Consider the following 21,009-nt stretch of genomic DNA (forward strand, 5'->3'; position numbering starts at 1 on the left):
TATCCTATTTTCTCCCTGCACATAGTCATTTTAATCATTTATTCACAGAGGAGGAAAAATATGCTTTTGTCAACTGGATAAACAAAGCGCTGGAAAATGACCCTGACTGTCAGCATGTTGTCCCAATGAACCCAAACACCAATGATCTCTTCAATGCTGTTGGAGATGGTATTGTCCTTTGGTAAGTAGAATTTTCTTCTCGATTTCCAGGGAATTGCCCATTTTCTGCAATGTCAACAATTAAGTGTGTTTATACTAAGCTATCTACCTTTGGCGCTCAGCTGTTCTGGGAATGCTTTTCTGGACTTTCAGTTCTCTGGGCCCAGGAAAGCAAACCAATTTCAGAAGCAATTTATAATGAAAAGTATCACATTGCTATTACTTAGATGAGGAGGAAGGGCACAGGGTGGATAAAGAAGATCAAAAGCATCAATAGACCTGCAGTAATACAGTAATACAAGGTCAAGAGCAATGACATTTGGCACATGCACTACTTTGCTTCATCTGAGCATGGCCCGCCATGAAAAAGGAGAAAAGCAAATACACTTGAGAATGGCAGAAGGATAATAGTAATAACCCAATGCCAGCAATATCCTTCAGCAGAGGGACTATTGAGGATCACATATAACCCCACAACTCAAATAATGAAGGCAGCTGGAACAGGGGATCTCTGAACACAGTGCCAGTCAATTCAGAATGGTATTTCTGAAACCACCTCTGCAGTTCTTAACAGCTTCTCTGGAATTGAACACTAGATTGTGTTCTTCTGGCCCCAACTAATTATGACATTCAGAGACATGGCTGGGTATCAGTGATTCATTCTGTAATTCTAGCTACTCAGAAGGTTGAGATCCAAGAGAACGTGATCCAAAGCCAGCCTAGGCAGAAAAGTCCATGAGACTCCATCTCCAAAGCAGGGCCAGAGGTGTTGGCTCACGTGGGAGAGTGCCAGCTAAAGCAATGAGCCAGGCCCTGCGTTCAAACTCCAATACTTGGAAAAGAAAAACAATAGAGTTATTGTGTGATTATTAGACATATTAATCACTTGTCAACAGACATGTAGACATTATATAACCTCAGAAATGTAGCAATAATGGCTAAGAAAATAGAAGTGGGGGTGGTAGCTTTGGTGATCTAGAGCAATTCTGCACCGTTTTGGGTGAGTCACTGGGTTAAAATTCTCATTGCTTACCTTAGTTTATTAGTATAGCTTCAAAGACATTAACCTTCTCCACGGATAGTTTAAACCTAACTGAAGTAGAGTTATTTGTTTTATATTGAAATCCTGGGTGCATAAATCATGTTGCTGACATAGATATTCACTTATGAGGTTGCTAGAATTCAAATTCAGTGTTTTTGAGCTCTGCTACGCAGAAGGTGGCTTTCTTTAATTTCATCCTTTCTCTTTCAGTAAAATGATCAATCTTTCAGTGCCAGACACAATTGATGAACGAACAATCAACAAAAAGAAGCTTACCCCTTTCACTATTCAGGTAACTTTCCTCATAATTCCCTCATTCTTTCTTTCCTTTCTTCCTTCCCTTCTTTCTTCCTTCCTTTCTCTTTTTCTTTTTTTCTCTCTCTTTTTCTCTCTGGGCCAAAACTCAGGGCCTAGGAGCTGTTCCTTAGCTTTTTTTGTTCAAGGCTAGAAATCTACCACTGAGCCATACCTTCACTTCTGGATTTTTGCTAGTTAATTGGAAATATGAGTCTCATAGAATTTCCTGCCCAGACTGGTTCAGAACCATGGTCCTCAGGTCTCAGACTCCTGAGTAGCTAGGATTACAGGTGTGAGCCATCACTGCCTCCCAAACATTATTTTTAACATAGGGCTGGCTTAGAATGAATGGATACCTTCACTACTGCTGGATCATCTTTTTATCCGAGTTCCAACAGGATTCCCCAAACCTAGGTTTGGGGCTGGTGATTTGTCATAACTGATGGGGACAAAAAGACACATTTTTATCTAGTTTTGTAATTCATGGAGAGGCAAGTAAGGGTGTTGATTGGGTGTTAGTAGATGGAAGGTTGTATTTTGTTTTGGCCGCTTAGGAATAAACCATGCATTGGCTAACGTTTCCTCTCTAACTTCCTGGCAATTTTTCTTTGAGTTGATGCCAAATGCAGAGCATTTAGCTGAAAAGATACCTTTCTAAGAAATGAGGGAGAGGGGAGAGCGGGAAGTACTCTGGCAGCCTTCTCAATGATGCTGGCCACAGCCAAGAGCATAATAAATAGAATTTGCTTTTATTCTTTCAATTTGTTGATTAACTGGAATAGAGCCAGCATGAAATAAGCTGTATTTCTATCTTCGTATGTCCCAGTATTTTATCATCCTTGTCATTCCCTTGCTCAGAAACCATATCTTAAATCTTAAATCATGAATAATACATTACCTTCTATTTGGATATAAGTGACCCTGTGGACTTTTAATATAGAAGTGGTAACAAAAACATACTTAAGGTTAAATTTATTTATAACGCACCATAAGTAAAAGCAGCAACTTTTCTTTCTGATTGTACCAGGGTTTTGAACTCAGGCCTTTGAGCTTGCTTGGCTTGCTTATTCAGCTGGTACTCTACCACTTTAGTCATACATCCAGCCCTACTTTTTGCTGGTTATTGTGGGATGGAGTCTCTCAGTTTTTTTTCCCTGCCTAGGTTGGATTCAAACTATAATCATCTTTATCTAAGTCTCTTAAGTAGCTAGGATTATAGATATGCATTAGAAGTGCCTGACTCATTCTTTAAATGCTAAAGTAAGAGCTCCAATATTTCTGATGGTCTTTGTTTTGCTTTTAATTTGTCTTAGAAACAACTTCTAAGCTGGTCTCTGGTGGCTCACATCTGTAATCTTAACTACTCAGGAAGTTGAGCTCTGACCATTACAGTTCAAAGCCAGCCTGGCAGGAAAGTTCATGAGACTCTTATCTCCAATTAACCTCCTAAAAAGCCTAAAAAACCACTTGAGCTGTGACTCAAGTGGTGGAACATTGAACTTGACTTGAGTATAAAGCCTAAGGGATAACACCCAGGCCCTGAATTCAAGCTTTACTACTGGCACAAAGAAACAAAATCTTCTCTTTTTCTTTCTCTTTCTTTCTCTTTCTCTTTCTGTTTCTCTGTCTCTCTCTGTCTCTGTCTCTGTCTCTGTCTCTGTCTCTGTCTCTGTCTCTGTCTCTCTCTTTCTCTCTCTCTCTCTCTCTCTCACACACATACACACACACAAACATTCTATACGTAACTGATATTGATATCTTCTTTGTGGATTTAAGAATAGTATATGGATTTGAGACTGAAGACTCAATTGGCTGTTCAAACTGTGAGTTATACTACATGAATTGTTACTCACAGGCACATACAATCTCAAGCACACTTAATGAACACTTAATGAATTGTCCTATTTAAACCCCTGCATTGTTTTTTCTCCATGAACTTGATCTGAATTTTTTCCATTCCATAATACTCAACCTACAAGTCAAAAGATAATCACTTCAACTTTTACTTTCTTTTATGACCTTAATTGATACCACTGATTGTCTCTTTAATGATGGCCAATGACAGGACAATGACTTCTCCCACAAAGGTGCCCTTTTATTCCAGGCCAACAGACTGAGTGTGGGCCTCAGCACGGAGCAACAGTGACAACTATAAGACCCATTAATTACCTGTTGTCCAGCACTGGCCTTCCATGCAAGGTTGATTCGATTGAGCAGGCCATTGTGTAAACTCAGTATCTGGATTACTGGATTTTTGCCTTATTAGGAATCACTGCTAAGCAACAAAGAAATCATCTTATAAATATGTTAGAAACAATTGCATGAAAGAAATAAAAACATTAGAATACTTATCTTGGTATAACCCCTGCTTTCACTGTATTTGATGTTGGTATAATTTGTGGAGTGGAAGGGAAAAAACAAATCGTTTAAATAGGGATACAGGTGGACCCATTGCAACAATGAGATGTACAAGTCGTTATGTCAAAAAACGAACTTTACAACTTTGGTGTTGGGGGGATTGGGTGGGAGGGACAGGAGGGGGTATGGGAAGGGATGAGAAGGGGAAACAAAGGAGGAGGCAACAATGCTTGATAAGAAATGTACTTGTTATCTTGCTCATGTAATTGTAACCCCTCTGTATGGTATTTTCACGATTAAAAAAAAAAAAAAGAAAAAAAGAAGGAATCACTGCTTTTTCCCAGACTTACACTCAGAGAATACTATGCCTCTAGGCCTGTGAACATTCGAGAGGGAAAATATGTCTACCTATCGGTACTCATTTGGCATCTGCAGAATGAAAGAACCATGCTTGCTTCTGTTTGCTACCTTAGGAAAATTTGAACTTGGCTCTGAACTCTGCCTCAGCCATTGGGTGCCATGTAGTTAACATCGGAGCTGAGGACCTGAAGGAGGGAAAGCCTTATCTCGTCCTAGGACTTCTGTGGCAAGTCATCAAGATTGGGTTGTTTGCTGACATTGAACTCAGCAGGAATGAAGGTAAGCGCAATGTTCCAGATGTTAGAAGCCGCATGGCTTTCTGTTCATGTCTGTGTTGAGGACGAGAGGAGGTAGATGTCAGGAATAGTAAAGTGTACAGAATTTCTCAGTTAGATTGAATCTGTGGTTTTAACCTAACAGACTCTCCATCCTACCAGACTTTTGAAAAATGACAGAGCAAAAGCTTTTTAAGACCACAGGCAAATAATGATGCTTGTTTAGAGTCTACAGCTCAATCTAACTGTCTGGGGCTTCAAGCTCAGGAGCGTTCCTCAAAACTCACCTTGCTTAGATACTTCATGACAAATAAACCTAGCTATAGTTTGTATTTTGTGAAGCAATTCACATTCACGTCTGTATCTGTACTAGATGAGGAGAAATTTGGGTCTGTCAAGACTAGAAAGACAAAGACTTCTTATCAGGACTAGAGAGGAAGATGTAGGCCAAAGGATACAAAGTTGAATTCATGTAAGATGAATGAGACTAAAGATATACAGTACAGCAATGAAGACTATGGTTAATAATATTGTATTATATACTGGGAATTTGAAAAAAAAGTAGATTTTGGGTTCTTTTATTACCAACAATAAGGAAGAAATGAAAGTAATTTTATGAGATATTGGGGTGTTAATCTGCTGGATTGTAGTAGTCATTTATGTATATATCATGATAATTATATCAAAACATTTTGTGATATACCTTAAATCTATAAAGTAAATATAAAAATTAGAAAGACTGTAGATAATTACATTTAAGGTTTTGAAATTCAGAACTAAATATGTAGATGTTAATTGTATTCAATCTTCTTGTCATTTAAACAGCAATGGGCTAGTTATATAGATAAAAATACTAGCCAGGCATCAGTGGCTCACACCAGTAATCCTAGCTACTCAGGAGGCAGTTCAAAGTTAGCCCTGGCAGAAAAGTCCATGAGACTCTTATCTCTAAGAAACTACTCACAAAAAGCTGGAATGGTGCTGAGGTTCAAGTGAGCTAAAGCATCTGAGGGAGAGAGCCCAAGCCCTGAGTTCAAACCCCTGGACTGGCAAACAAACAAACAAACAAAAAACAAAAAAAAAACAAAACAAAAAACCTTGATATGTAACCAACTTTCAGCTTTTAGGTACAAATCTTCCCAATATGAAATCTGTATTCCAATTTTAATTTTCAGTTATACATCCTTTTAAAAATATACATACAAGTCACAATAACCAATGAAAATTCCTGAGCTATCTCTTGAAAACCAATATACTAACCAATCAAAAGAAGGAGAAAAAACAGCAAATGGGGATCTTAAACTTATGCAAAAGAATATTGATTTGCAAATTCAAATCGGCTAATTTTAAACCTTTTAACTGAGCCAAAAAAAATCCATCTGGGGAAATAGGAGAGTTGATTAAATTATTGAGTTGCTATGATTACGCAGGTAAGCATTTACAATATAAACTATCCATGGGACTAGAGAAGAGAACACAGTCTATCACAAAGTCAATCACTTGAAAAGTGTTGTTACTTCATGAAATGTGGCCTGATAGAACCAGCAGAGGATTTTGAGCCAATGGTCTTGGTTTTTTTGTTTCTGGTTTTTGTTTTGGCTATGCCATAGTGTCCATAGGCCTACCATTGAGTTTTGGAGTTTTTTTTTGGGTGGGGGGAGTGCCTTGTCCTGTCCATCTGAAAACTGAGAGTTCACATTACAATAGTGAACCTTCTTTTTTTTGGCAGTTGTGAATCTTGAACTCAGGTCCTGGGCACTGTCTCTGAGCTCATCTACTCAAGTCCAGTGTTCTAAAGCTTTGAGCTTCAGCACTATTTTTGGCTTTATAAGCATCTCACATTCTTTCCTGCCTGGACTGGCTTCCATCCTCAATCCATAGATCTCATCCTCTGGAGTAGCTAGGATTATGGACATGAGTTTCTGGTGCTAACTGAACCACCTTTAAGAAATAATAACAAAGTATTTATTCCATGGGAAAGTCTGTAAGAAATTTATCCCAGTGAGATGCTGCTGCTAACTTTCTAGCAAGGTTTCATGAATGTTTTAATGAACATCCTCACCCCACAAAAACCCTGTATTTATTGTTGTTTGTTTGTTGTGTTTCTTCAGCGCTGATTGCTCTTTTGAGAGAAGGGGAGAGCCTGGAGGATTTGATGAAGCTCTCTCCCGAAGACCTCCTGTTAAGGTGGGCTAATTACCACCTGGAAAATGCAGGCTGCAACAAAATTAGCAACTTCAGCATTGACATCAAGGTAGGAAGAATGGCTTTGAACTCTAGTAAATTGCTGCAGGGAAACTACCTTAAGAGAGAAAAATCAGATACTGAGCCTCATGTTTTCAGCAGCTCTAGCCATAGTCTGGTCTTGTTTGGAGCTGTTCACTGTCCTCAAGAAACTAGCTTCAGCTTTTCTTTTCTTTTCTTTTCTTTTTTTTTAAGCTGCAGCTTTTCTTCTAGGCCACACACATATCTACCCAGAGTCCTGGTGCAGCATCGAAGAGCAGGGTGACAAATCTCACTTAGAGTTTCAGTGGTAGAAAGCAGAGGGACAATAGAGGGTAAATGAGATGATACAAAGGAGATAAGATTCCTTTTAGGTAAAGAGGAGTAAACACAGAATGTCCATTTCTCTGTTATATAAATGGACACATCTAGTAAAGATGCCTTTTGAAAAACTAAGTGAAGATTATGCTCCTAATTACACTAGCAACAGCCAACATGGTATCTGCTACAGTTCAGACACTGATGGAGCTCCATTATAAGTTCATTAATTGACTTATCAAACCTTACAAGAAGCCCCAAGATAAGAAAATAGAGCAAAGGAGCTCCATACAGGAAAAAGCGGGAGAAGCAATCACTGTGGTTTTCAAGTATATGAAGAGTTCTGTGTCATGTTGAGATGTACCAGGGTAGAAAGCGCTTAAGGAGCAGTTAAGGAAGGTCAGAAAGCAATCCCCATAAAACCAGGTAGGATGTGACGATGCTTAGAAGGAAAAACGCTGGAAGTGGCGCTGTAGCTCAAGCGGTAGAGCGCTCGCCTTGAGCTGAAGAGCTGAGGGACAGCACCCAGGCCCAGAGTTCAAGCCCCACGACCGACAAAAAAAAAAAAAAAAAAAAAAAAAAGAAGGAAAAACGCTCCAGGCTCCACTTTCTTAAAGATGAAGGAAACTCCATGGGGTGGGGTTTGGGGGGATAGTCATGTGATCTGCCAAGAGTATATAAGGCTTAAAGTTGAGTAAGAGCTTCCAGATGCTGGGCCCAGAGGCGTTTGGAACTCAGGATCAGGCAGCACAGTGACACTTGTAGGTGGAGCACCCTCCATTCCTTAGGACCTCAACTAATTTCGACTTTCTTAATGTGCAACTTCCACTCATTTTCAACATTTTTCCAGCAGCACCCACCAAAATGAGGTTTAGTGGAAGCAGAACAACATCTGCCTTTGTACAAAACAGTCAAGCCCAGCAATTGTTGAGCTGTTTAGCCAAAATTAGGTTGTATGATCTCAGCCATACATTAGTTTGATGCCTTATCACTAAAGGTAAGGTTTTTAAGAGTATTTAACCACTTGGATGCTTTGGACAGTGTATGCATGACAGGAACATGCTAGCTGAGCATGTTACACAGTGTGTGTATATCTGTTCTCATGGCACACATGAGGACTGGGCTGTCATGTGTATGTCTGAGTAGCTAACACTGTCAGGAAATATTTTTCAATCACATAGAATCATCAAAGAACATCCATACTAGATAGAGTGAGTGGATTATTAGGGTCAGATGAAATATCTATTAGCAAAACTAAAAATTGTAACATGTATGAAATGGAAGATTTCATTGGTGCCTAATACCTGTGTGAAACCTTCAACATAGCTGTAGATACAATAAGAAGGAACAAGAGAGGAGAGAGGTGGAGGGGTTAGACAGACAAGACAAGAGAGACAGAGAGAGAAACAGAGAGATCTGTTTCTCCCTTTGCACCATCAATGATCAAATTCTCCCATTCTCTTCTTTCTAATATCAAAAGTGATAAGCATACTTCTAGTCAACGTAGACCCTACAGAATTTAAAAAACAAAGCAACAGAGCTGATTTTCCATCTTTAAGAGAAATTAAGGTGATTTTTAAATGCTTTAAATAAATTACTTGACATTCTGTATGCTTTCATTGACTTAAGAATGTTTGAATTTTAAGGACTAGTTCTGAGAATTCTTATCAATAAACATTCAGAATCAAAACGTAATGCAATGCCAGGGGCTGGGAATGTGGCTCAGTGGTAGAGTGCTTGCCTTGCATGCGTGAGGCCCTGGGTTCGATTCCTTAGCACCACATAAACAGAAAAAGCCGGAAGTGGTGTTGTGCTCAAGTGGTAGAGTGCTAGCCTTGAGCTGAAGAGCTAAGGGACAGTGCTCAGGCCCAGAGTTCAAGCCCCACAACCGACAAAAAAAAATGCAGTGCCAATTTATTATAACTAAATATATTTTCTAGTTTCTAGATAAACTTTACATGTACTTGTCATCATATTTTTCTTTTTACAAAAAAGGCTTAACACTTCAATTTTCTGTCTTTGAAATCTTTTCCTTTTTTTGTTTTTGCTGATTTAAATGTATTTTTAAACTCTGCTTTAAACTTCTGTTTCCTTTTTCTGTCACTTAAAAAAAATGAAACCTTAGCTGACTGACTTCTATATCAATATAAAGGTTTATATATTTTTTGTGTACAATTTAATGCTTATAAGTGAGATGATTTTTTTCTCTTCAATACAAGAGAAAAATATTTGCCTCTTTGGGTTGTCTTTTGTATGTAAATTGCATTTTTATTTGTTAAATTCCTTTCAAAAGGGAAGCAAATATGATATTTCAACCAGACAAATAAAACATTCAACTTAGTGAATGTTTCTAAACCTTGTTACTTAAGTTACATTCTAAATGACAGTGGAATAATAAATAAAATCTATGCCCTTGGGAAATTATGGTTGTGCTAAGTATGTAATTAAAGGTGATGTTTCAAAAGTGTAATTTCTTCATTTTTCACAGGACTCAAAAGCTTATTACCACCTGCTTGATCAGGTGGCTCCAAAAGGAGATGAAGAAGGTATTCCTGCTATTGTAATTGACATGTCAGGACTGAGGGTAAGACCATGCCACAACTGTGTGTAGAGAATACTGTGTTACTGCTTCTGTGTTGGTCATTCCATGACTCCCTATGACCTGTACTTTAGAGTTCTCCTTAAATCTGTCTTCAACTTTTGAGCACTATTAATGGTTTTTGAGAAGTGTGGAAAAACTGAATCTAGAAACAAAACATAAAAAACTGAACCTTAGTTAAATGCCATATACCAAGCTAGCAATTCTTTGTACATCCCTCATTTCATATAACACCAACCTTAGTCTGAATGCTAAAACTTTAGGATTTTCTTAGCCAGGCACCAGTGGTTCACACCTGTAATTCTAATTATTCAGGAGGCTTGAGAGCTGATGATGGAAGTTCAAAGCCAGCCCTGTTAGGAAAGTCAATGAAACTCTGATTTCTGATTAACCACCAAAAATCCAGAACCAAAGCTGTAGCACAAGTGGTAGAACACCAGCTTTGAGTGAAAAAACTAAGGGACAGTGATCAGGCCCTGACTTGAAGCACTAGTACTGGCACCAACAAACAAATTTTAGAGTTTTCTTGTATTTAATTTATTTTTATTTATTTTATTTTTAATTGCCACATAATCGAATCTATTAGATGTGGTATTTTCATACATGTACCCTTTGAGCAAGAGCCCATTCTTTATTTTAACTCCCACTATTAATACTGGCCTTGACCTTGTCCATTTGTGTGTCTCATTTAATTTCACTGGACTTAAATCCAATAAATGAATCAGTGCTGGGTACCGCTGACTCTCAACTATAATCCTGGCTACTCAGGAGGATGAGATCTCAAGATCTCAGTTTGAAACCAGCTCAGGCAAGAAAGACTGTAATAATCTTATCTCCAATTAACCACCAAAAAAGCCAGAAGTAGAGATGTAGCTAAAAAGGTAAGAAGAGCCACCCTAAAATGAAAAAGTTAAGGGACAGTGCCCAGGCCCTGAGTTCAAGCCTCAGGACATATAGATAGACAGATAGAGACAGACAGACAGACAGACAGACAGACAGACAGACACACACACACACACACACACACACACACATGCACACACATGAACATGTACATACACATACAAACACAATATCCAATGAATCAATAATGAAGTCAATTTATTCCTGAATGAGAAATAATGTAAAAACCAATGAGAGTTGAAGCTCATGAGATATAGTGTTACCTAGTTAGGTAACAACTTAAGGCAGTTATTCTAATTTAAAGTCTTATTTTCTGAAAGTCAGAAGTCTAAGACTTGCAAAAGTCATATTTCAGCAACATATAACATTTAACTCTTATTATAAAAGTCTGCTTCCAAATGACTGTGGTTCTTTAGAACAATTTGACACATGGCATTATAAATTTCTAACAATATATAGGGTTAACTCACTGATGTTTATTTTGTAGGTTACAAGTATACTAACTCATGGTGGGAAAAATAATTACACTAATCACATATTCTTATTGGCAATTGTGAATAACTTTTATGAGCTGGAAAAAGGAATATAAATTATTATTTAATATAAAAAAACTTTTTAAAAACAATACTGGGGTTTGACTTTGGGGCCTTATGCTTACTAGCCAGGTAGTGCTTGACCACTTGAGTTATGCCTAACTCTTTTAGGCTTTAGTTCTGTATGTGTGTCTATGTGTGTGTGCCAGCATTCCAATACTGGAACTTGAGCTCAGAACCTTGCACTCTTGCCCAAATGGTGCTCTACCACTTGAACCATGATTCTAGTCCAACTTCAGTTATTTTCTACAAAGGACCTCAAGCAAAAACTGAGGGCTAGCCTTGAACCATAATCCTCATACCTATGTATCCCATGATCCTAGGATTATAGGCATGTGACACTACTTCTAGCCCTAAACAAAGTCCACACAAAAATATAGTAGCCAGGTATTGGCTCACACTTGTAAGCCTAGCTACTCAAGAAGCTGAGATCTAAAGATCACGGTTCAAAGCCAGCCTGGGGAGGCAAGTTTGTGAGACACTCACAAGTGGTAACTCAAGTGGTAGAGTGCCAGCCTCAAGTGAAAAAGCCAAAGGGCAGTGCTGAGGCCCTGAGTTCAAGCCTCTGTGTGTGTGTGTGTGTGTGTGTGTGTGTGTGTGTGTGTGTGTGTGTGTGTGTGTGTGTGTGTGTGTGTGTGTGTGTGTGCGCACAGTGGGCAAAAAGAATTGAGATCAATGTAAATGATAAGATCCCAGAATCTATTGAATTGCTTTAAAAACAGGGTCACCAGCTATTAATCTCTTTGAGCTCTGTATAAGGAGTCTTAATTACTTAAATTCTAAGGTTACTTTGATTTGTGGCTTTCTGACTACTATAACTTTCTGAAGGTATGTAATAATGTTCTGCTAGTAAGTGTCTATGAAATACCAAGCATCTCAGTGAGACTCCATTCCTTTGTCACATTATATGTATTCACACATCCCTGGAGAGCCATGACCTCGGAACGCTCTTTTCATTGCAGGAGAAGGATGACATCCAGAGGGCAGAATGCATGTTGCAGCAGGCAGAGAGGCTGGGCTGCCGGCAGTTTGTCACAGCTACAGACGTTGTCCGAGGGAACCCCAAGTTGAACTTGGCTTTCATTGCCAACCTCTTCAACAAGTACCCTGCTTTGCACAAACCAGACAACCAGGATATCGACTGGGGGGCCCTTGAAGGTAACTGTAACCCAATTGCTTACATTGTTCTGAAAAACAATTCTGATTGAAGGGCAATCCAAAATCACCCCTAAGCAAATGCAACCCCTTCCAGTGTTCAAAGAGCCATCAATTCACTGATATATAACAAAGAGAAGAAAGAAAAGAAAAGAAAAGAAAGAAAGGAAAGAAAGAAAGAAAGAAAGAAAGAAAGAAAGAAAGAAAGAAAGAAAGAAAGAAAGAAAGAAAGAAAGAAAGGAAGGAAGGAAGGAAGGAAGGAAGGAAGGAAGAAAGAAAGGAAGGAAAGGAGGGAAAGGGAAGGGAGGAAGGAAGAAAGGAAGGAAGGAAGGTCAACTGCAGCCATCAGGAATAATCAAATACAATTATATCAGAACCATTATACTTAGGCTTCATCCATTATCAGAACTGCATGGTTTAGTATAGACAATACATTTAATTTTTGGATAAAATAAATCCTATGATACAAGAAGTCTAATTTATGTACACAGTAGATGATGTTATTCCTACAGACAAGAATGCCCACCACACACTGGCTAAAATAACATTTTAATTTTAATTTATACAAGGTTATGCTTACTAAGTTTTTCCATTTAATTTTTGTTTCTTTGGTTTGGATTACTAATGCATAGACTAGAATCCTGACACTTGTATTTTGCTCTAAGATGGGACAAATGACACATAGCTGCAATCAACTTCCATAGCTAAAATGTTCATTTATTCTCTTTTTCATCATGAACTAATTCTGTAAAAAGAATTCAAGTCAAAACCAATATTAAGTAAACGTCACCAAAGCAAGAAGATGTCAGGTGTGGGTTGAGCCCTTCCATGTGCTTTTCTAGCACTGGAAATGCAGTATTGGGTACAGGTCCAGCATTATTGCATTTGAATCACTGGACCACCCCTGGTCAGGTGTTTATGTGTTTTGCTGATTTTAAATCTGTGTGTCAATTCTACTAGTCACTCATTTTCAACTGTCTCTTGGACATCACTGTTTGGGTCCTTTGCTATCTTTTGAAATGAAGCATATTAAAAAACCCAGAACGAATCATTTCTCCTATTCCCCATTGCTTTCACACCCCACTTCCTAGCCCATTTGCTCCCCTTTAGAAATTCCCTCTGTCCATTAAGCACTAAAACTACAGAGTTTGAGTTCCACTATGGTATCAGTCTCTTCTTTATCCTTTCAATCTATGATGTCAACAAATACTAAAATTCCTCATCTGGGATATCTTTTAGATTGTTAATTTTCTTTCCTGGTCTTCTGGCTGGGGAAGATACTGGTGGGCTTCATCTACCAATTATTTTGTTGGGTCTTAGGGGCCTATTCCTCCATTCATCAAGCACTTCATTGTGTCCCACATGCCACTGCCAATCCTATCCACTCTGCATTTAATTTAAATGCATATCACCTCCCAGCAACTCTGCACATGGCTGCCAGGCACATCCCAGCCCAGCATTCCTTATCTTCCAATAGTAATAAAATATGAATCTATAATGACTGGCACTGTCTAATATATTAACCCAATCTGCTACCTGGCATTAAACGATCCCCAGTTCTGATTCCAGCCTCTGGGCACCTTATTACTGTGTTCTCTACTAGTTAGCACCCCACAGATCCATTCTTGTTCTTGTTAGTAAAGACCTAGCCACAATCCCCTACTCTTGTCTCATTAATATCCAGCTTTTAAAATAGCCTAAAAACGAAACAAACCTCAGAGTTGAGGGCCAGTGTCTCGTGCATGTAATCCTAGCTATTCATGAGGCTTAGAGCTGAGGATTGCGGTTTGAAGCTAGCCCAAATAAGAAAGTCTGTGAGATTATTATCTCAACCACCCAGAAGCCAGAAATAGAGCTGTGGCTCAAGTGGTAGTATGCTAGCTGTGAGCAGAAAAGTTCAGTGTCAGTGCCCAGGCCCTGAGTTCAAGCCCCAGGGTTGTTACACACACACACACACACACACACACACTCACACACACACACACACACACACACACACACATACAGATAAAGTTCAAATTTTATCCCTCTAGATTTAGCCCAAACTCTCTGTTGATCTCTACTTTGTATGATCTCTAAGGGGAAGACAAAAATTCTTGTCTTGAGGCCACCCCTGAACTGTTCTTCCACCTAGGATGTTGCACAATATTAACAGTTGTTATAAAATACTCATTGAACTGAAATGGAGCGAAAATTTAACCCAGGATAGTGACCTTCATCCATTCAGCCAACACATATACTTTTCTTATTCTCTATTCTCTCTCTCTCTCTCTCTCTCTCTCTCTCTCTCTCTCTCTCTCTCTCTCTCTCTCTCTCTCTCTCTCTCTCTCTCTCTCTCTCTCTCTCTCTCTCTCTCTCTCTCTCTCTCTCTCTCTCTCTCTCTCTCTCTCTCTCTCTCTCTCTCTCTCTGGCTTTTATCTATAGTCTTCTTTATTAAACTTAGCTCATAAGATCTGCTAGAGTCATAGAAGGGCTAAAAATAACCAGTCTTTATTAATCTAGGTGAGACAAGGGAAGAACGGACATTTAGGAACTGGATGAACTCCCTGGGAGTTAACCCTCGAGTCAACCATTTGTACAGGTGAGAATCGCTGGGACCCCATCCCTGACATGAGACACAAAGAGCATAGGATTTCAAATATGGCTGTGGTATGCATTCTGTTCTTAGAATATGTGTTTTTTATGGAGGAGGGGCTCACCTTGATCAGCAGATGTTGAATGTTCAGCTGAAAAGCTTCACTGTGTGTTTAATACAACAATCATACCTCAGCACAATGACAAATTCACTCTGTGTGGCAAGCCTGTAATTTTCTCAAGATCAGCCCAAACAAGAGTGTTATCTTTGCAGTTAAATGTCTCCTATGCCATTTGTTAGGGCTATGTTTCTTCTTCCTGGAACAGTGTATGTCCTCGGAAGGGAATGAGGTAGGCCATCCTGAGAGGGGAAAGTTCCCTGATCCAGTGTCTGCATCTCTAGAGATGGAGCTGCTCTCATCAAAACTTCAGGGTTCTTGTGAATGTGCTGGTATTTAAGGAAGTGCCTGGTGCATTGTAGGTTATGAAGAAGTGTTGGATATGTGAGAATTCTTTTTTTTTTTTTTGTTCAGTGATTTATCAGATGCCCTGGTCATCTTCCAGCTCTATGAAAAGATTAAAGTCCCTGTGGACTGGAACCGAGTAAACAAACCCCCATACCCTAAGCTGGGGGGCAATATGAAAAAGGTATTTATATATATGTATATATATATATATAAAATGACTCTTTTGATGTTCTGTGAGGCAGTAATGCTATCACCTGCAAGAGTTCTTTTCAAGTACTTTATCAGGCAGCCAAACTTTGGTAAGTAGTGTTTATCCAGGGATTAAATTATAGTAGAGCCATCAGAAACCTGAGTAGGTTTATCAAAGTGAGTCCATTATTTCCATTGATTACTTACTTACAATTCCATGTAGGCTGTCTTTAAACAAGAGCATGTAAAAATTCTCATTAAGATAATTAGAGCAAGCAGAGCCACAGGGTTTTTCCAGACCCCAGCAGGCTCCTCATTCTAATTTTCTAAAGAATTAAGGCTTTGTACTGACAGCTTGACTGGTACAGTTTGTCTACTGTCAGCACAGTGGGAACATTGTTTTGTAACAACCAGCTTGGTAGAGCCATTCCTCGCTGATGAGAATCAGTGTGATTTTTAATGATCCATGAGTGGCCATGAAAATATCTGCCCTCCACATCTATCTGCTTTGTATTTGTATAGTGGAGAATACACATTGTTCACACCTATCTCCATGAATTCAGCTTTTTAAGCAATATTGCAGATAACTGAGGATGACTTTCTTTTGCATGTTCTTAATTATGAACTTGTTCTAGTTTTAAGGGTCCACAGGGAAGCTGGGTACTGGTGGCTCTCACCTTTAATGTATTTACTCAGGAGGATGCGATCTGAGGAGTGTGGTTTGAAGATAACTTAGGCAGGGAAGTTGAGAAACTCTTATCTCTAAGTAACCACTACAAAGCTGGAAGTGGAACTGCAGCTCAAGGGGCAGAGTGACAGCCTTGAGAGGAAAAAGTTAAGGGACAGTGCCCAGGTCTTGAGTTCAAGTCCCACCCAATACTAGCACCAAAAAAAAAGAGAGGGTAATTTGGATATTTTTGATTGGAGGTAAGGAGTTTTATTTAAGGAAAGATGAAAAAGTTCTAACTCACAATCCTAGAATTATAGGAAGCAGTAGAGATTACAGAGATTATCCAGTGTGGTATTAAGTATTTCATTCTGTATGGGGTTTTTTTTGCTATTTTTGCTATGTATTTATGAGATAGTGACATTAAATGGTTTTTCCTTCTGCCGCCTTAACAGCTGGAGAGCTGTAACTATGCAGTGGAACTGGGGAAGAATCAAGCTAAATTTTCCCTGGTTGGCATTGGTGGACAAGATCTCAATGAAGGCAACCGCACCCTCACCTTGGCCTTGATCTGGCAGCTAATGAGAAGGTAGCATAGCTCCCAGGATTGACTGTTTCTAATGATTATTTGACTTAGAAGTATACAGCAAATTTTACAATGTGATGTAATTCTATGAAGCTGTATTTTAAGTGGAACTTAGTAACTAAGTTTCCTATTATAAATGCTCTCTCTCTCTCTCTCTCTCTCTCTCTCTCTCTCTCTCTCTCTCTCTCTCTCTCTCTCTCTCTCTCTCTCTCTCTCTCTCTCTCTATTTTTAACAGTCCTGAGCCTTGAACTTAGGGCTGGACATTGCCTCTGAGCTTCTGTTGCTCAAGGCTAACACTCTACCACTTGAGCCACAGTGCCACTTGCAGCTTTTTCTGAGTAATTTGTTGGGAATAAGAATCTTATGGAGTTTCTTGCCCAGGCTGGATTTGAACTGCGATCCTCAGATCTCAGCCTCCTGAATAGCTAGGATTATAGGTGTGAGCCACCAGTGCCTGGCTTCTATTAATATTTTTAAACAATTAACCTTTTTTCTTTTTAGTTCTAATAGTTTTTATTTCAGGTATTGTGAAGAATCTGTTGTTACATTAAAAAAATGTTTTAGATGATTACTTTATCTTGATTAGTTTCATACTTGTATCATTATGGAGTGACCTTTCATGCCTGGTAAAATTCTTTTCTCTGAAATTTATTCTTTTCTGTATTAATATAGCCAACTACTGTTTCTTCTTGATTAGGGGTCAGTATGACATACCTTTTCCTACCTTTCTACTTTTAACTCCTTTGTGGAAGTAACAACTACCTGTTGGAGGGATTTGAAGATGAGAAAACCATGCTATATATACCCACATATTGGTATTTCTGGTGTTCTTCCTACTTTGTATAGGTTTACATTTCTATACAATATAATTTTCTTGTATCAGGAGTATTTTCTAATAGTTGAGCTCTGTTGGTGATTGGTTCAGCTTGTATAGATCAACACAAAATCTTTGTTTTTGTTGGCTGATTTGCACATGCACAGTGTGTGTGTGTGTGTGTGTGTGTCTGTGTGTGTGTGTGTGTGTCTGTGTGTGTGCGTGCTGAGATTGCAGTTTGAACTTAGGACCTGGGTACTGTCCCTTAGCTTTTTGACTCAAGGCTGACACTCTACCATTTTAGCCAGGGTTTTTGTTGTTGTTGTTGTTTTGGATCTGGTCATGGGGCCTGAACTCTGGGCCTGGGCGCTGTCCCTCAGCTCTTCAGCTCAAGGCTAGTGCTCTACCACTTGAGCCACAGCACCACTCCCGGCTTTTTTTTCTTTTTGCTTATGTGGTGCTGAGGAATCGAACACAGGGCGTCATGCATGCAAGGCAAGCGCTCTACCACTGAGCCACCTTCCTAGCCCCTTAGCCAGGGTTTTATTTCCTGCTTTTTAGTGGTTAACTAGAGATAAGAATGTTAGGACCTTTCCTGCCTAGGCTGGCTTTGAACTGTGATCCTCAGATCTCAGCCTGCTTAGTAAGTAGCTCGGGTTATAGGCTACCATGCCTGGGAGTGTCTTTTGCTTTTTTTTCTTTTCTGTAGGATTCTTCTCTTACTCTTGTTCTTCCTGCCCAACTCCACCCTGCAAAGACTCTGCTTAGAAGGAAGTGCGTGCTTTATGCTTCATCTTAACCACCATACATTTTTATTTTAAGGTAGTAAAAGAATTAATGTTGTTACATATTGTTCGTTCCCTCCAATATAACGAATAGTATCTTGATCCTCCTCTAAAAAGAAAAGAAGTTTTTCAACAACTTTTCTCCAGAAATTGATCTTAATTTTTTTTTCAGGTACACACTGAATATGCTTGAAGAAATTGGTGGTGGGCAGAAGGTCAATGATGACATTATTGTCAACTGGGTAAATGAGACATTGAGGGAGGCTGACAAAAGGTCCTCCATCTCTAGCTTCAAGGTGAGTTGTACTCCTCCCTTTAGAAGCCACCCGAACGCCATGCTTGTCTTGATTGTTTCCATTATATGTTAAATGACCTTCAGAGTTAGACATTTTAGGCTCTTCCTTCTATACTGACTATTACTGTTTTAATGTTCACTGACAAACTTCTCATCACTTGCTCCCATAATGGTTTTTTTTTCTTTTCTACTTTTTTTTGTCCATCATGGGGCCTGAACTCTGGGCCTGGGCACTGTCCCTCAGCTCTTCAGCTCAAGGCTAGCGCTCTACCACTTGAGCCACAGCACCACTCCAGCTTTTTCTGCTTATGTGGTGCTGAGGAATCGAACCCAGAGCCTCATGCATGCAAGGCAAGCACTCTACCACTGAGCCACCTTCCCAGACCCTCTACTTTTTTTCCAGTGCTGGGATCAAACCTGTACCTCACACTTGCTAGACAAGTGCTTTACCACTAAGCTACATCTCTGCCCCATCATAGTAATTTTTTTAAATCACCATATGTAACACATCATTTAAGCCTTGTTTTTTGAAAGGAACATAAAATATAATATTTTTAAATGCATATACATCTATGGTTCAGAATTTGAACATAATGGTGAAATATAAAATCCTTAAAGATGGCCCATGTAAATAGCCCCTGATCACATCCTTGTATCCAAATTCCATTTTAATAAATAACAGCATGACATTTTACTGAATTTCTAACCTCATTCACACAATAACTGGCTTCTTCCTTAAGGTACCTGTGTACTTGGTCCATATTATGATAATATCTATACATCTTAAGTACAATTTTCTAGTTTAAAAGTCAGGACTGGAGGGCTGGGAAGGTGGCTCAGTGGTAGAGCACTTGCCTTGCACGCATGAGGTCCTGGGTTCGATTCCTCAGCACCACATAAACAAAAAGAAAAAAAATGAAAGTGGCGTTGTGGCTCAAGTGGTAGAGCGCTAGCCTTGAGCTGAAGAACTGAGGGACAGCGCCCAGGCCCAGAGTTCAGGCCCACGACTGGACAACCCCCCCTCCAAAAAAGTCAGGACTGGTGGAAGAACAGCTTCACAGGAGCCTTGTTAGGGCCAGCGAAGGCAGGTGGTCAATCTTTTGTGGCTCACGCCTGTAATACTCACTACTCAGGAGGCTGAGATCAGAGGATTGCAGTAAAGCCAGCTCAGACAGGAAAGTCCATGAGACTCTTATCTCCAATGAAGCTAGTGGTAAGATACTAGCCTTGAGCACAAAAACTCAGGGATAATGCCTAGGCTCTAAGTTCAAGCCTCAGGTCTGGCACAAAAAAAAATATACCTTTTAAGATAAACAATTGAGGGCTGGGAAGGTGGCTCAAGTGGTAGAGCGCTAGCCTTTAGCTGAAGAGCTGAGGGACAGCGCCCAGGCCCAGAGTTCAGGCTCCTTGACCAACAAAAAAGAAAAAAAAGAGAGAAACAATTGAAGCTGGGTGCTGGTGACTAACACTTTTAATCCAATCTACTTAGGAAGCTGAGGATCAGGGTTCAAAGCCAGTCTGTGAGGTTCTTATCTCCAATTTAACACACACACACACACACACACACACACACACACACACACACACACACACACACACATGACATATGTATCTTGAAAAACGTTCCTCCCTCCCTGCACAAAGAAAGATCAAATTTCTGTACCTTAGGGCTCTGATGACAAGAGAAATAAACTGAGACAGTGCTAAGTGACGTGTGAGGCACTGGCAAATATTAGATAGTGTCTGTCATTGTATTTAATCACACAGTGGCAGTGGTTCTCTTTCCTCAAGTTCTTCTGGGAAAAGAGCATCTACTGTTACCCATGTTACCTGCCATCTCTTCTTTACCCCTGCCTCTCACTATGGAATAGTTACTCTACATGAGACAGGATATTTCTGACATCCTATTCTCAAGCCCCAGGACCAACACACCCAAAAAAGAAGAAGAGCCATCTACTTGCCTTGAGCTAAATGAAAGTAAAAGCTTTCCTTTCTCTTTATGTAGGACCCAAAGATTAGTACAAGTCTGCCAGTCCTAGACCTCATTGATGCCATTCAACCAGGTTCCATTAACTATGACCTTCTGAAGACAGAAGATTTGAATGATGAGGAGAAACTCAACAATGCAAAGTATGTACATAAACCTGAGATAAAGGAGGGACCCAACTACCAACTAAAGAGTTGCAAAGTCTAATGCCAGTACCTTTATGTGAACACCCTGGTTTTTTTCTAGTCATAATCTGTAGCCTCATCATTATTTTATCCATGCTGATAGAAGGAAGCAAAACACAAACGAGAACATTCTTGTAATTGATGAGCAAGTCTGTAGTTTTATAGAGTCAACTTCCA

At 39.4% G+C, this 21,009-nt stretch overlaps 1 protein-coding gene across 2 annotated transcripts in view; it reads left to right on the plus strand.

Moving 5' to 3' along the window:
- Lcp1 (lymphocyte cytosolic protein 1) overlaps positions 1-21,009 on the plus strand; it is a 78,015-nt gene that overhangs the window by 53,676 nt on the left and 3,330 nt on the right. For both annotated transcript variants that reach the window (XM_070003226.1, XM_070003227.1), the window contains exons 6-16: positions 49-181; positions 1,412-1,493; positions 4,330-4,495; positions 6,603-6,745; positions 9,521-9,616; positions 12,090-12,285; positions 14,785-14,863; positions 15,390-15,504; positions 16,635-16,768; positions 18,538-18,661; positions 20,666-20,790. In XM_070003226.1, the coding sequence (XP_069859327.1) occupies positions 49-181; positions 1,412-1,493; positions 4,330-4,495; positions 6,603-6,745; positions 9,521-9,616; positions 12,090-12,285; positions 14,785-14,863; positions 15,390-15,504; positions 16,635-16,768; positions 18,538-18,661; positions 20,666-20,790 (1,393 nt within the window). The remainder of the gene's footprint in view (positions 1-48; positions 182-1,411; positions 1,494-4,329; positions 4,496-6,602; positions 6,746-9,520; positions 9,617-12,089; positions 12,286-14,784; positions 14,864-15,389; positions 15,505-16,634; positions 16,769-18,537; positions 18,662-20,665; positions 20,791-21,009) is intronic.

Source organism: Dipodomys merriami, unplaced genomic scaffold (genome assembly GCF_024711535.1).
Source record: "Dipodomys merriami isolate MVZ:Mamm:240054 unplaced genomic scaffold, mDipMer1.0.p SCAF_6, whole genome shotgun sequence".
NCBI classification, from domain to species: Eukaryota; Metazoa; Chordata; class Mammalia; order Rodentia; family Heteromyidae; genus Dipodomys; species Dipodomys merriami.